This window comes from Vigna unguiculata, chromosome 10 (assembly GCF_004118075.2).
Source record: "Vigna unguiculata cultivar IT97K-499-35 chromosome 10, ASM411807v1, whole genome shotgun sequence".
Taxonomy (NCBI): Eukaryota; Viridiplantae; Streptophyta; class Magnoliopsida; order Fabales; family Fabaceae; genus Vigna; species Vigna unguiculata.
Window position 1 is genome coordinate 13,697,335 of NC_040288.1, and position 14,299 is coordinate 13,711,633.

Genomic DNA, 14,299 nt, shown 5'->3' on the forward strand with positions numbered 1-14,299 from the left:
TTTTCAAAATGGTATAATATAAATGTATTGTAACAAAATGAGGCACAAAAATAAATAAATTACTGGTGCAAGTTTGTGGACATAGGTTGTTGTAGAAGGTTTGCAGTCACCATAATAAACAACTTTAACCTAACAATTCGTTCACCGTCTTTTTAACCTTGATTTTTCTTCTTTTCCACTTTTCCTTTACATGAGAAGAATTTATTCAATATGCGTTTAGTTAAGCTTTTTACAGAAGCACCCCTTAAGTCCTCCATGGATTCCACTGGAGGAGAGATCGACCCAACAGCACATGAAGATTCATAACTAGGAATAGTCATATTTGGTGCATGGTAGTGCTCTTCTTTTTCCTCAATTGCCTCATATATAAGATAAATTGACGTCTTGATTACAATTAATCTGCTCCAGAAAACAACAACAATTTGCACCTTGTTTCCAGGCTCAATGTTTGATAGTACCCTCTGCCACTCCTCATCATCAAACGACGCTAATGCATTTCTCTTGAAAAGCTGAATGGTGCTCTTTGTGTGATTTATCACCAACAAATTTTTCAGGCCATCTGATGTTATACTGTCAGAAGAAGAATAATGGATATGGCACATCATTGTCTTCAAGTTACGCCCATTCACTTGGGCAATTTCAAAAGTCACAGAAGAACCTTCGCTGCTGAAGGTTAACCAATCTGGATAACAATCTCCAGGTAGCAAACAATCACCCCCATCACTCGTAGTCATATTCTGTAAAAGTAAAGATATATATGCTGTAAGTTTATCAATCGAAGCATTAATACCACTTCTTACAAATTCATCAATTTATGATATCACAAGATAATAACTCATTTTATCATGATCTTTTTGTCAAAAAGTATTCTAAACGATGACAACTTGCATGAAAGAAGTAAATTGTTAAAAAAATTTAATGTTATGCACAACAATATCATATTGTTATTCTCTTTCTTTTGGCTGATGGCAACTTTTAATAGCAGAATATATGATGGCACCTAAAAAAGTCTTCTATGTTGTTGAATGATAAAGTAATATGATTAAAATAACATCCTTAAACTTTTATGTTGACAGTGTATAACTATACACTTGCACATAGAATTGGTGCACTAAAAATAATTCAATTGCCAAAAAACAAGTGAATTTTCAAACCATAATTTATGACAAATATTTATATCATATAAACATTATAATTAGATGCATTTAAAGGAAGGAACCTGTAAAATTCTCTGTTTCAGGATGTGTGTGATTTCCCAACTCCTTCCCATTTGAATTAAAAGTGTCTTCTCAAACAATTTTGATCCTGAGTTGCATTCAATTAATGTAAATACATTATGCAGTTGTGATGCTGTTGCAGATGACTCAGATTCTACAGAATTTGTCGCATTTAAAGCCTCCAAAATACTCGTTGTATCTCTAGAAAGTTGAAGATCTGAGCCACACTCTATCCAAAGACTCTGAAGCTTTGGAAGCTCCTCAGATATATAAGATAGCTGATTGGAACTACTATTTTGTACATCTAAAGAAACAAGAGAAGACATGTCCACAAATGTTTGAACACGAGAAGAGAGACTATTTACCGGTGACATCCAAGACCAAATGATAGAGGGAAACACATTGCGTGAGAATCCTTCATAACCACACAATGAAATATATCCAATACTTTTTGATCTAACTATCGAAAAGGGCACCCTTGTTATACCAGTCTTGTCAGCAACAAGGGTTGTCAAAGACTCCATCTGTTCTATGTCCTCTTCCAACTTATCAATCTTTAGACAACCGGAAAGAATGAGTGTTTTAAGAGATTTCAACTTATAGATACTTCTTGGAAGGTTACGAAGGCTAACACAATCTTGAAAGTTTATCAGTAGAACTTTAGTGAGATGACCAATGGTATATGAAACTTCAGACAGCCTTGGACAATCCATGAGTACAAGCTTTTCAAGATTAGGCAAATTTAGAAAGTCAGGAGTCTTTGTTAAATAATGAGAATGGCTAAGATTAAGAATTTTCAACTTCTCCATCAGCTACAAAAGAAGAAATACAACGGAGATAAATTAGATAAATAAACGACAAAAAAAAATGAAAGCAATTAAAATATGTCATTTACAGTAAAGTGGGATGTGAAATATTTACTCTGATGCCATTTTTGTAGTGCTATTATATTTTGGTTTAGCTTTACTTTTTTAGACAAGGCTATCCTCATGATTTCTGGTTGACACTTCATACTCCTTTTATCAAGTAAAAGGACATGCTTTACCTAAGTAGCTAAGTTGACCACAGTTACTGCACTGAAATAATCATACATCGCTCAGAAAATAGGTTGTCTGTGTCAGGATTCTATTTGAAGTTTGTGAGTATATTCCTTCAATATGCTATTGGAGTTGTATGATGCTTCAACTTCTAATGCTACTTAATGAGTCGTCCAAGATTGGATCATCTGAGAAGAAGTCATAAAACTTCTAGTGACTCTTGTTCACATGTCATCTAGACTTTGGTTGTCTATTGCTTCTTCATAAGTTGCCTAGCAAACAATAGATTACGACGTTTTAGCCTAGAACCCATCACAAGCTGATTTACACTTGACAAAATCGTATTATTTGTTATCATCTAAACTTATAGTGACTTGTTGACAAATGTGTAGACTTGTTGGAAAATGTATAGACATGAGTATGATTGTCTCTGCCTTAGAAGAAGAGATGTAGTTCTTGTTTGTTTTTTCATAAATAGAATGTCTTATTTCTCTTTTAAAAATCATATTCGTCATACCATATTTTTCTAAATAATCATCGATTTCATGTCTCTCCTAGGGTATTGTAATGCAAATTGGGTTGGTTGTCCTATTGACAAAAGATGCACAACAGGATATTGTGTATTCACTAGAGGAATATTGTCTCCAAGAAGAGAAACAAAAACAAAATGTTGTTGCTCAATTTAGTGCAGAAGCTGAATTAAGCTTAGGTAACCCTTCATACTACTTCTCATCCTATTTTTCACAAAAGGACAAACACTAAGAGATCAATTGTCCTTTTATCAGGAAAAAGCTGATGTGCAAGGAAGCTTTAAGCAGAGAGGTTGCACCTTTGGTTAATTCGAAGCACATCCTCCCTATGGTGAATCTTAAAGGTACTTTGTTTCCCTCTCATACTCTCTACAGATGATGTTTTTGTCTTTTGTATGGCTAATGAGAGAAGACTTGGAAGTATTATGCAGCTATTTCAGATGTAAGGCTCTGCTTCGGGTCAGTGGCTCAATAGTGCTAAAAGTCAATTTTACTCTAGCAACACTCCTAACTCCTTCAATAGAGTTGTGATACTTATCAGATGTATTGCTAATAATATTATAAATAAATTGAGTTCATGGAGAGGTAAGATGTTGAGTATGATGGGTAGGATCCAATAGGTTAATTCTATTATTATTGGGGCTATTGTTTACAACTTTCAGATTTATAGATGGCCCATTAATTTGGTCTAAGAGGTGGAGGGATGGATTTGAATTCACATCTGGACCGAAGATATCTTGAAAGCTTATATTGTGATTGTTAAATGGGACACTTTGTGTTCTCATTAGCATGATGGTGGGATGGGTTTGATGAATATCAGAGAAGAAAACAATATAAACATACTTAAGTTGGTTTGGAGTTTTACTTACGGTAATTTGAATTGGTCTTCGGTTATGAGAGCGTGTTTTCTGTTAGCAAATACAGTCAATTGTGAATAAATTGATTTACTTCACTTGTATATTTTTTATCAGCAAGACACTACAATTTATAGGACTTACATTTGGCTTTTCATCTCCAAGCTATAATGTCTCCAATTATTACAAAACATAATACTATAATGACCATTAACATCCAAAACATAACACTCTAAACTCTTGACTTTTGCTCTCCTAAAACATTCAAAATATAACTACTTATAAAATCAGCTGAATAACCCCTCATTTAAGTTTACCCTAACATTTTCTAAATAAGTATAATCAAAGAAGTGTTCTTCATAAATCTTCATCACATTAATGATTGGCATGATGTCGTTGCTAAAAATTCTAAATGGACCATTGGTAATGGTCAATATGTTAATTTCTACAATGATGCTTGGCTTTCTGATATTTCTAATTTTAGCATCTTCTCATTCCTAAAACCCTCAGTTCATCTCAGGTCTAGGGTATGTGATGCCTTGAATGGAAATGATTGGCATGTCCCAAGTCTTTAAGTAATATCGAAGATATTAATAACAGCAATTTTATTGTTATTACTGATAAGGATGATGAACCTGTTTGGATGATGGATGAGTTTTTTTTTTTTCATAGTAATGCCTATTATTATTTAAATAAATAAAAAACAATGCATGAAATTCAAAAAACTAAATTAATACCTGAGTCTCTTTCCACACCATCGTAATCTTACTGTTTTCTAACTCAATAGAAACTAGTCTTCCCTGATAAAAGCTTGTTGGTATGAAGGAAAAAGGAAATCCATGCCAACAAAGCCATCTAAGGTCTTTGGAAATATATTCAAAATCTCCAACAAGTTCTACATCAGAAAGTTGCAGCAACCTGAGTTTCTTCATGTTCATAAAAGCCTTAGTGCTTAGAGATTTTGTATTACTTCTTGGTAACTTCAACCTCAATCCCTCAATATATTTTGTTCCCTGTCACAGAAAATACAAACAGTAAAATATGCATAGCTAAAGATATATGGCAGTCATCAAAACCCTGATGAAAAGAAAGCGTTATTTTTTTCTATAGGAGATAAGAGGAAACAAATAATTCACAACCAAACTAATTTTAAAAATTCTTGTGACAATCAATTGAACAAATGAATGTTAATAACAAACTCATAAAGATGTATATTGTTTCCATTAGCTTTATATATTTGTAATACTAAAATAGAAAATGAAGGTCTTACCGTTTCTTTTGATAACACATCAAGCACATCCTCGTCAAACCATAACCTACTACGCTCCTCAACCTCCATTGGTGATTTTGAACGGATAATTTCCCTTCCCATGTCCCGTACCAAATCATGCATTCCAAGTTGGTTCTTATCATTCACAATTACAAGACTTCGCTCTACCAAGACACGTATTCCATTTTCTGCGAAAAGACCACAACCATTCAATATATGTATAACATCATTTCGATCCTTTCCTATGAAGAAACATGCTATATCAAGAAATATTCCTTTCTCAGTATCATCGCTTAAACCATCATAACTTATTTTTAACTTCTCTTGTACTTCATCGTTAGGAATTTTCCTGAGTTTTTCCAATACAATCTTCCACTCTGTTACCTCCATATCAAACAAATAAGACCCAAGGACTTCAAGAGCAAGTGGCAATCCGCCAGCATAAGCAATTACGTTTCTTGAAAGCTCAATAAAATCTTCTTCGGGACTTGCTTGCTTGAATGCATGCCAACTAAAAAGCTCAATAGATTCATCTACATCCATTCCTGTCATTGCAAAAACTTGGTCAACTCTTTTTCCTCTAAGTAAATGTATGTCTCTTGTTGTGATGATTATTCGACTCCCTGAACCAAACCATTCACGATTTCCACACAAAGCATTTAATTGTTGTAATTTATTTACATCATCAAGTATAAGAAGTATCCTTTTATGGCGAAGTCTTTCTCTTAATATCATTTTTCCAGATTCAGTGTTATGTATCTTTGTATTGTTTTCTTTGTGGATATCGAATAGAAGTTGTTGTTGTAAACAAATGTGGCCAGCTTCTTGCCCCCAAACCTCCCTAATATCTGCAAGGAAACTCCTTCCCTGAAAATTGCGGCCAATCTTATTGTAAATTGCTTTTGCAATAGTTGTTTTACCAATGCCTCCCATCCCCCATATCCCAAGTAGTAGAACATCGTTTGATTGTTTTTGTTCTAGCAATTGAACCATTTCTTGCACTCGAGATTCTACTCCGACTGGATTATTGGCAACAAACAATTCGGTCTTGTCCAACAAACTTGTAACATTTTTAACAATAGTTTTCACAGCCTCGTTTTCATTCCTACAACAATGTCGTGCTATATGCGTTAAAATAAAAGGAAAATCTGAGTAAAAAGTTATGCTTGTACAAATGTTTGATGCTTCATTAAGTTCATCTAATGCACCGTAGTTTCATTATTTGTTTTTTGAGAACTATGTTGTAGCACATATGTCAATAACTATCCTTCATAATGGGAGAAAAAAAAAAATAGCAGTGGAAGAAGCAGGAGCGACACAATTGAGTGTAAGTAATTGAAAACTAAAGTGAAATAAAAACTATTTTTGGAATAATTAGTAGAAATTACTTCTCTGAAACATTTCTTTCTTTTCCTTTTTTTTTTTTTGTAAAACCAATTTTTTTAATGAACATGAAACAAACATCTCTTGTTCTTAGTACTTTAACCAATGTTAGTTTGATTTCTTGAAAATACAGTTAAATAAACAAAGAACTATTATATCATCAAACCATTAGTATTAATTTCTAATTAATTATAAATATTATTTCATATGAATTTTTAAGTTTAAACTTTCTATCAGCGCTCAATTACCATAATTATTCTTACATTGTCATTTATATTTCCTCTGGTTTCATCTTTTTAAGATTTATCTTCCAATAAGACTTTTTCTACATGAGCTCTGAATGATAAAATTAACGAGAAAAGGAAATACAGTGAGAAGGTTGATTTAAAAGGTTAATACAAAATATGAAATTTGTGCATTTATGATACTGTGATACATAAAAATTTGATATATATATATATATATATATATATATATATATATATATATATATATATATATATAAAGTAATGATATTTCATTAAAAAAAAAATAATGAGATAAAGTAGAAGTGTTTCATTACCTAGAATTGAGGATTACAACCCCGGAGATGCCAGCAGCCTCACGAAGTGCGTCCCTATGTTTCTTGATATCGTTGATCTCATAATCCTTCATTACTCTTGATACATGTTATGAATCTCATGTGTCAGTTTTAGAGACAATGTTCAGTAAAAATGGGAGAAAGTAGATGTTTCATTTTCATTACCTGTGTTGTTGAACTGTAAAGCTCGAGATGCCAATAGCGTGACAGAGTGCCATCCTCCAATAGTTCACAAGTTTCTCTATGCGATTGTAAGCCTTAAGCATTATAATACTTTCATACATGTTATGAATTTGATAAATGTTAGCACCAGAGACGATGTTAAGTAACAACATGAGAGCACAAAGTGTTTCAGCTATCTCTGGAACAGGATTGGTAGTGGGAATCTCTTCAACACTCTTTCTAACCTTCATTTTGCTATTTGTTAAAATTTATTACAACTCGCAAATTTTAGATAGGTTTAATTTCTAAATTATGAAAAATGTTCATAAAATGAGAGAGAAAATATAAGAACTGAGTTAAACTGTTTACCAATAGAAATTGTTTAAATGAGATGATTATTTAAGTCATAAAGCTTATGTAAGTTAACTATTCATAACTTCATTTTACAAAAATCACGATCTCTCTAGATCACTCTAAAACCTTTTTTATCTGTTTTCTCTCTAAATTTCTTAAATAGTCATTCATCCTATCACAGAAAGTCCAGCTTAGAAATCCTCCTAGAGAATAGAGCACTATTGTCCAATCTAATGTCATTTTTTAATAAGTCTATTTGCCCTTTTCTTTTCCTCAATTAGTTTTAAGAGAAAAGATGCATGCTTAAGATAGATAGGATCTTGCATGAGACATTTCTGAGACGAAGATGAATCTTCATTACTAGAAGCAGTGATGAAATATTTAGATTATTGATAAGAGTATTTTACGTACAAGTTTAACTTTCGTGTGAAAGTAGTGAAGTTTGGAAGCCTATGTGATTTAAAAAACATAAAAGGGTTCAAGACATTGATGATAAAACCTTAGGGTACAAAATATGGACTGTTTAAATGTGACCTAGTTAGAACAATATTTTTATATCCCAGGATGTTATTTTTTATGAGTTGTTGAACTTATATTGAAAATGTAAAAATGTGTAATTTTGATAGTTTTGATATATTAGCTATGATTTGGTTATTGTAAATATTATTGAAAAATATCGATTTATTTTATAACTTGTCTGTGGTTGAAATAGTTGTGCAAGTTCATGATGAAATTAGTAGGCTTGAGTTTGAAATTGGTTCGAATTTTAGTTAATCTCTTTGAGATATATATTGATTTGAATATAGAATGAATTTGAGCGTAAATAATTTTTGTTTGATCAGATTAAATGGAAATGTATTTTTCTTAAAACTTATTTAAGCATGGGAACAAAAATTAATTCATATAATGTAGTTGCTTTCTTTATTGGAAAAGCTAAAATTTTCACTCAATTTTTTGTGAAGTTGCTCTCAAAGCAATTTTTTCTCAAGAAATTGTCTTTTTAGCTCAAGTGAAAATTGAAACAATTTTATGAAGTTGATATCGAGGCAAGTATTGCTAAAGAAAAAATTTTCCACTTGAAAAATTTTATTGCTCTAACGAAATTTAAAATCAAAATTTGAGTGATCTTGGTACAATTTTCATTAAATTAAAAAACAATAAAACTTCTTTGGTTTTAAAAGGTGTATTTCTTTAATTGAATGAACATGAGAGTTAACATATATGTATGTAACGTAGTTAAGAATTATATGTTTTATATAATAAGTAGTGAATAATGACATGTGAAATGTAAACATGTGTGATAAGAATATATATTAATCATGTAATGTACCGTAAACATAATTATCTGCAAGGAGAAAATACTATGTTGAAAAGTTAGGGTTGTATATGAAATTTAGACTCTACAAGAGATATCGTGACTTTACTAATATTAGATGTGATTTTACTAATATTGGACTCAAAGAGGAAAAATATACAATGGTCAGTGGAAAGAGGTTCTTATGACTTAGTCTACAATAGGAAAAAGAACTATGTATGGTAAGTTATAAGGATTTACCCTATCACATAAAATGGATAAGTTCCCATTGTGATAATTTTAAACCACTAACTATACCTTGTTTTATGTGTTTATGTGTTGTTGTTTTCTAAAATGTGATAATCATATACTACACAAGAGCACAAGAGCAGAGAATATTGCAGGAGGGGAGATCTTATCAAATATAGGCTGGAGAGAAAGAAAAGAAATATATCTTTAGTTTTGTTAAAACTTTGTGATTTAAGAGATGTACATATTATAATTCCCTTTGAGAACAGTTTATTTTGGAAAGACTTAAAAGTGTAATGTGAATATTATATGTATGTTAGTTTATCTTATGGTGATTAGTAGTAGAATATTTTTTCGTGAGATGTTACACAAAAAGTATAAAAAATTATATTAATAAACACATTTCAACTAATTGTAGAGTGTTGAGAAAAAGAAAAAAAAAAGTCTAATAAGAGAGTTACCAAAGTTCCTCTTACCACGATACATAGACTGCATCTGTCGCGACGTTAGCAGCCTCAACAAGTACCTTCATCCAACGCTCCAAGTCGGCTTCTATTTGAATTTCTCGACTTGATACATTTTATGAATTTCATAAACGTTATTTTTGGGAAAAATAATGTACAGAAAAAGTCTGAAAGCTAGAACAACTGTTTCAATTACCTGGAATATACTCGTTTATCCTCCAATATACTATAAGCCTCAAGAAGTTTCTCCCTCCAATGATTCTGGAGGTTCCGTATCTCAGAATCGACCACCCTCTTTCCATAACTTGATACATGTTACGAATTCCATAATTATATTACTTTTAAAAAAATGTACCGTAACAATCTGGAAGCAGAAAGTGTTTCAATTACCCTTTGGAATCTAAGACTCCACCAGCTTCCTTAGAAAATGCATCCCTCCAATATTTCAATTGGAGTTCTATCGCTTCAGTAATCTCCATCTCTCGGCTTCACACATGTGATGAACTTCGTCAATGTTATTTTTTGGAAACAACGTTTACTGAAGATATGATTTAAACATTAAATGTTTCAATTACCGGGAATTCAAGATTGCGCCCCGCGAGATGCCAGCCGCCTTAAAAAGTGCCTCCCGACAATGTTTCACTTGGAATTCTATGGCATCAGCAGTCTCCATTTCAAAACTGCATATATGTAATCAATTTCATAAACAATATTTTTAGATCCCCATACATTGTTTTGTCTCCAAGATTTTCAACATCAGTCTTCCTCCCTAAGTCATTGATATCTGGTTTTATTTGAAGAAGTTTCCTCAATTCAATTCTTGAAGACAAGAATGTTGTTAAGAGGGGGATTTGTTGTAGGTAGGGGTTTGCAAATTCAATTGTGTGAATAAGTTATGTATAAACTGATCACAACAGAATCTAGGACGTTCAATTTTTACGAAAAATATTTTTTCACTGTCATTCTCTCATGTTTCAGCACACAAATCAATAAAGAGATACAATGTTAAGTAAAACTTTGAAAGCATAAAGTGTTTCAATTACCGTGGATAAAACCTGCAAATAGGCTTAGGAAATACGACCGCCCACTGCTTCACGAGGAAGTCTATCTTATCATCGATCTCCATTTCTCTAATTCATACATGTTGTGATTCATACATGTTGTGAATTTCATAGATGTTATTTTTGGAGACAATGTACAGGGAAAATCTGAAAGCAGAACATAGTTTACTACTCACCTAAATGGGATTTCAGCACCCATACAAATTCTCTCCATCCACTGCTTCACGAGGAAGTTTATTGAATCAGCAATCTCCGTTTCATCCCTTGACACATGTCATGAATATCATAATTATTATTTTAAGAGACAATGTTCAGTAAAATTTCATAAAGCATGTTCCTATTACCTTGGGTTTGACTCTACATAAGATGACGGCGTCTGAGCAAGTGCAAATTTCCAGTATACCATGCTTATGTCCCTTTCAAACCTACATACACGTTATGAATTTCAAAAATGTTATTCTTAGAGACAATATTCTGTAAAAATCTGAGGAAGCAGGAAGCGCTTCATTGCCTGGAAGATAGGGTTTCAACCGCTGAGAATCCACCAATCTCACCAAGTGTCTTCCTCCAAAGCTGCTTCCAATACAGCTCCTTTTCTTCATCCTCATTCCAAATCTTCCCCAATAGACGTTGAAATGCTTTCCCAAAGTCGCCTCGTTGATGACGTACTTCAGAGGGATCAACGTCATAGAACACTGGAAGCACCACATGCCCTATGGTTCTGTGGCACTCCATTATTTTCTCCAACTCCTTCAAACACCACCGCGACTCTGCATAATTTTTCGAGAAAACAACAATAGAAATTGGAGAGTTTTCGATCGCTAGCCGCAGAGAGGGTGAAATTTGCTTTCCCCGTGGAAGTGACTCGTCATCCTTGAAAACAATGATTCCTGCATTCTGAAGAGCGGCATAGAGATGCGAAGTGAAAGAAGCACGCGTGTCTTCCCCTCTGAAACTCAGAAACACTTCAAAGTTTCTGTTGTCCATTTCCTCGTACCGGTCACGAAGAAAGTCCATTTCCATCTCATCATTACCGCAATCTGAGTCATACATGGGAAACATGAAAGTTTTTCGTTGGGGAAGAAGGACAATGGAGCCTCTTAGAGAAACGCTTAGGAGCAGATCACATCGATTCTACTGATTCATTCGAAGTTCTCACAACAGCACAGTGTGGGGTAGGGATGGCAACGGGCGGGGCGGGGCGGGGACGGGTTTCGCTATCCCATACCCATTCCCGCATAAAAAATTCATCCTCATCCCCATACCCAAACCCAACGGGTATCAAACTTTTTTTCCATCCCCATCCCCACCGGGTAACGGGTATAATCTCGTACCCATACCCGTACCCGTGTTCTAACTACTTCAATATTAATTTTTATAAAAGAAAAAAAATTACGGTAAAGAAAACATAATATTATGAAATATTCAATATTAGGAGGATTTTCTTCGATGCCAAATACCTTAAAATAAATTATAATTGTTTACATTTTATATTAGAATACCAAATAAAATTTCATGTGAACCAAAACATTTACTAAATTTGCAAACTACAACATTGATGAACTTAGTTGATAAAATTAAAAAATATTTCAAAAAAATATAAAAAGAAAACAAATATTCAAATTAAAATATATTTTAAATGTTTGTTTACTTCAATTTTTTAAATTCTAATGAATCTCTTTTTTATACACTAATAAAAGTTATAATATATCACTTGATCAAAATGACACAAAGAACAAATAATAAACATAATAATAAAAGGAAAACAAATATTCAAATTAAAATATATTTTAAATGTTTGTTTACTTCAATTTTTTAAATTATAATAAATCTCTTTTTTATACACTAATAAAAGTTATAATACATCACTTGATCAAAATGACACAAAGAACAAATAATAAACATAATAATAAAATTTTGACATAGATTTTGTATCTTTTGAACTTCAATATATGTTGGATAGTGACAACAAAATATTCATAGCAATTACATTAAATTTTTATATTGTAGTAAATAAAAGTTATTTATACAATTAAAGTGAAAAAAATTACAGTATGATTAATAGTGAGTTATAAAATAACAAATAATTAAATAGAATATATCAAAATATCATTCTACATGATGAAAATAAACAATAAATAAAAATATTAAAAAACTAACAAATGTGTGTTTTAGAAATAATTTGAGAGACTATCGAAAGGAATCGCACAAAGGAAATCAAATGTATAATTAAGGTATGATAAAATGAAAAATACCTTAGAGAACTAATTATTAAATTACATTTGAAGTGGTTAAAATTAAATAGAAATATCATTAGTGACCAAAAAATTTGTCATTAAATTACAAATAAATTAGTAATTAAATTGGTCACTAAATCAAGTATCGATTCGATCATTGAATTAGTTACTAATTTAGTCATTGATTCAGACAATAAATCAACTACTACCACCAATGACGAAAAATAGTGACTGATATGGGTTACTGACAGTCACCATTTCATGTTTTTCTTGTAGTGAATTATCATATATTATTCCTAAATATCATTATATATATATATATATATATATATATATATATATATATATATATAATTTTAACCACTTCAAACAGAATTTAAAGTGAAAAAATTACATTATGATTAATAATGAGTTATAAAATAAAAAATAATTAGATAGAATATATCGAAATATTATTCTACATGATAAAAATAAAAACAATAAATAAAAATATTAAAAAACTAACAAATGTGTGTTTTAGAAATAATTTGAGAGACTATCGAAAAAAATCACACAAAGAAAATCAAATGTATAACTAAGGTATGATAAGACGAAAAATATCTTAGAGAACTAAGAAAACTTTTCAAATATCAACATATATACTTAATGGTTGAAAAATAACGAAAATTATTTTAATGAAACAAAAGAGTTCTTCAAATTAAACAAAAAATAATAATAATAATAATAATAAGTAAAGAATTTTTTTTATATTACCTTAAATTGAGAGTATAAACATTCTCATGTGAAAGGAAAATTTATAATAAATAAAAATATTAAAAATAATATAAATATTCAAATGTGAGGCATAATATTTTTTTTATTAACATACATCATTTTAACATAATTACATAAAGGTTATGATAAGATAAAAAATATATTGGAGATGAAAATGAGTTTCATGACAAATGAAATAATTAAAAAAAAAAAAATATATATATATATATATATATATATATATATATATATATATATATATATGAGTTACTTGATTAATTGTGAATATTTTAATAATTTAAACGAGAATGGAGATATGGCGGGGACGGGTATTATGGCGGGTATATGTACATCCCCATACCCATCCCCATACCCAACTGAAAAAGTCGGGGATTCCCCATACCCATACCCATACCCAGTCAATGCGGGGATTCCCCGTCAAAACGAGGACGGGTTCGGGCAATACCTACGGGGACGGGTTTATTTGCCATCTCTAGTGTGAGGAAACCAGCGCCGACGACTTTGCTGCCTCAACTTTTAACGGTCAAAAAAATAAAGTAAAATAATTGTGGTTGTACACTACTGCGAAATGCGAAATGCGACATCTTATGTATTTTAAAGTTTTTCAATTTATTTATTATAAAGAAAAAGAAAAAGTAGATTATTCTTTGGCATCTTAATTTTCATGATGAAAGAATATTTTTTTCTCGGTGAAACTCCTAAGTGAAATTTAATGTAACTTTAAAAATTGATAGTTGAGTTCATGACGAAGATCGAGAATATTTTTTGTTCGATTAAGTCAACAAGAATATAAAAAATTATAAAAATTGAATGACTATTCATTCACTAATATT

The 14,299-nt window shown here is 31.2% G+C and overlaps 1 protein-coding gene across 2 annotated transcripts; it reads right to left on the minus strand.

The window, feature by feature from the left end:
- Positions 1–11,602, minus strand: LOC114167057 (TMV resistance protein N-like). Of its 2 annotated transcripts, XM_028051978.1 has the most exons (14): positions 10,967–11,602; positions 10,800–10,880; positions 10,632–10,718; positions 10,438–10,524; positions 9,970–10,074; positions 9,785–9,880; positions 9,591–9,698; positions 9,407–9,499; positions 7,037–7,144; positions 6,854–6,949; positions 4,909–6,013; positions 4,376–4,651; positions 1,220–2,029; positions 1–737 (listed from the first exon to the last, which is right to left on the minus strand). In XM_028051978.1, exons 1-14 carry the CDS (start codon positions 11,515–11,517, stop codon positions 153–155), a joined length of 4,188 nt encoding a protein of 1,395 aa, XP_027907779.1. In that variant the 5' UTR covers positions 11,518–11,602; the 3' UTR covers positions 1–152. The 2 variants fall into 2 exon arrangements, with proteins under 2 accessions (XP_027907779.1, XP_027907780.1); XM_028051979.1 differs by lacking the exon at positions 10,438–10,524.
- Positions 11,603–14,299: the final 2,697 nt, after the last annotated feature.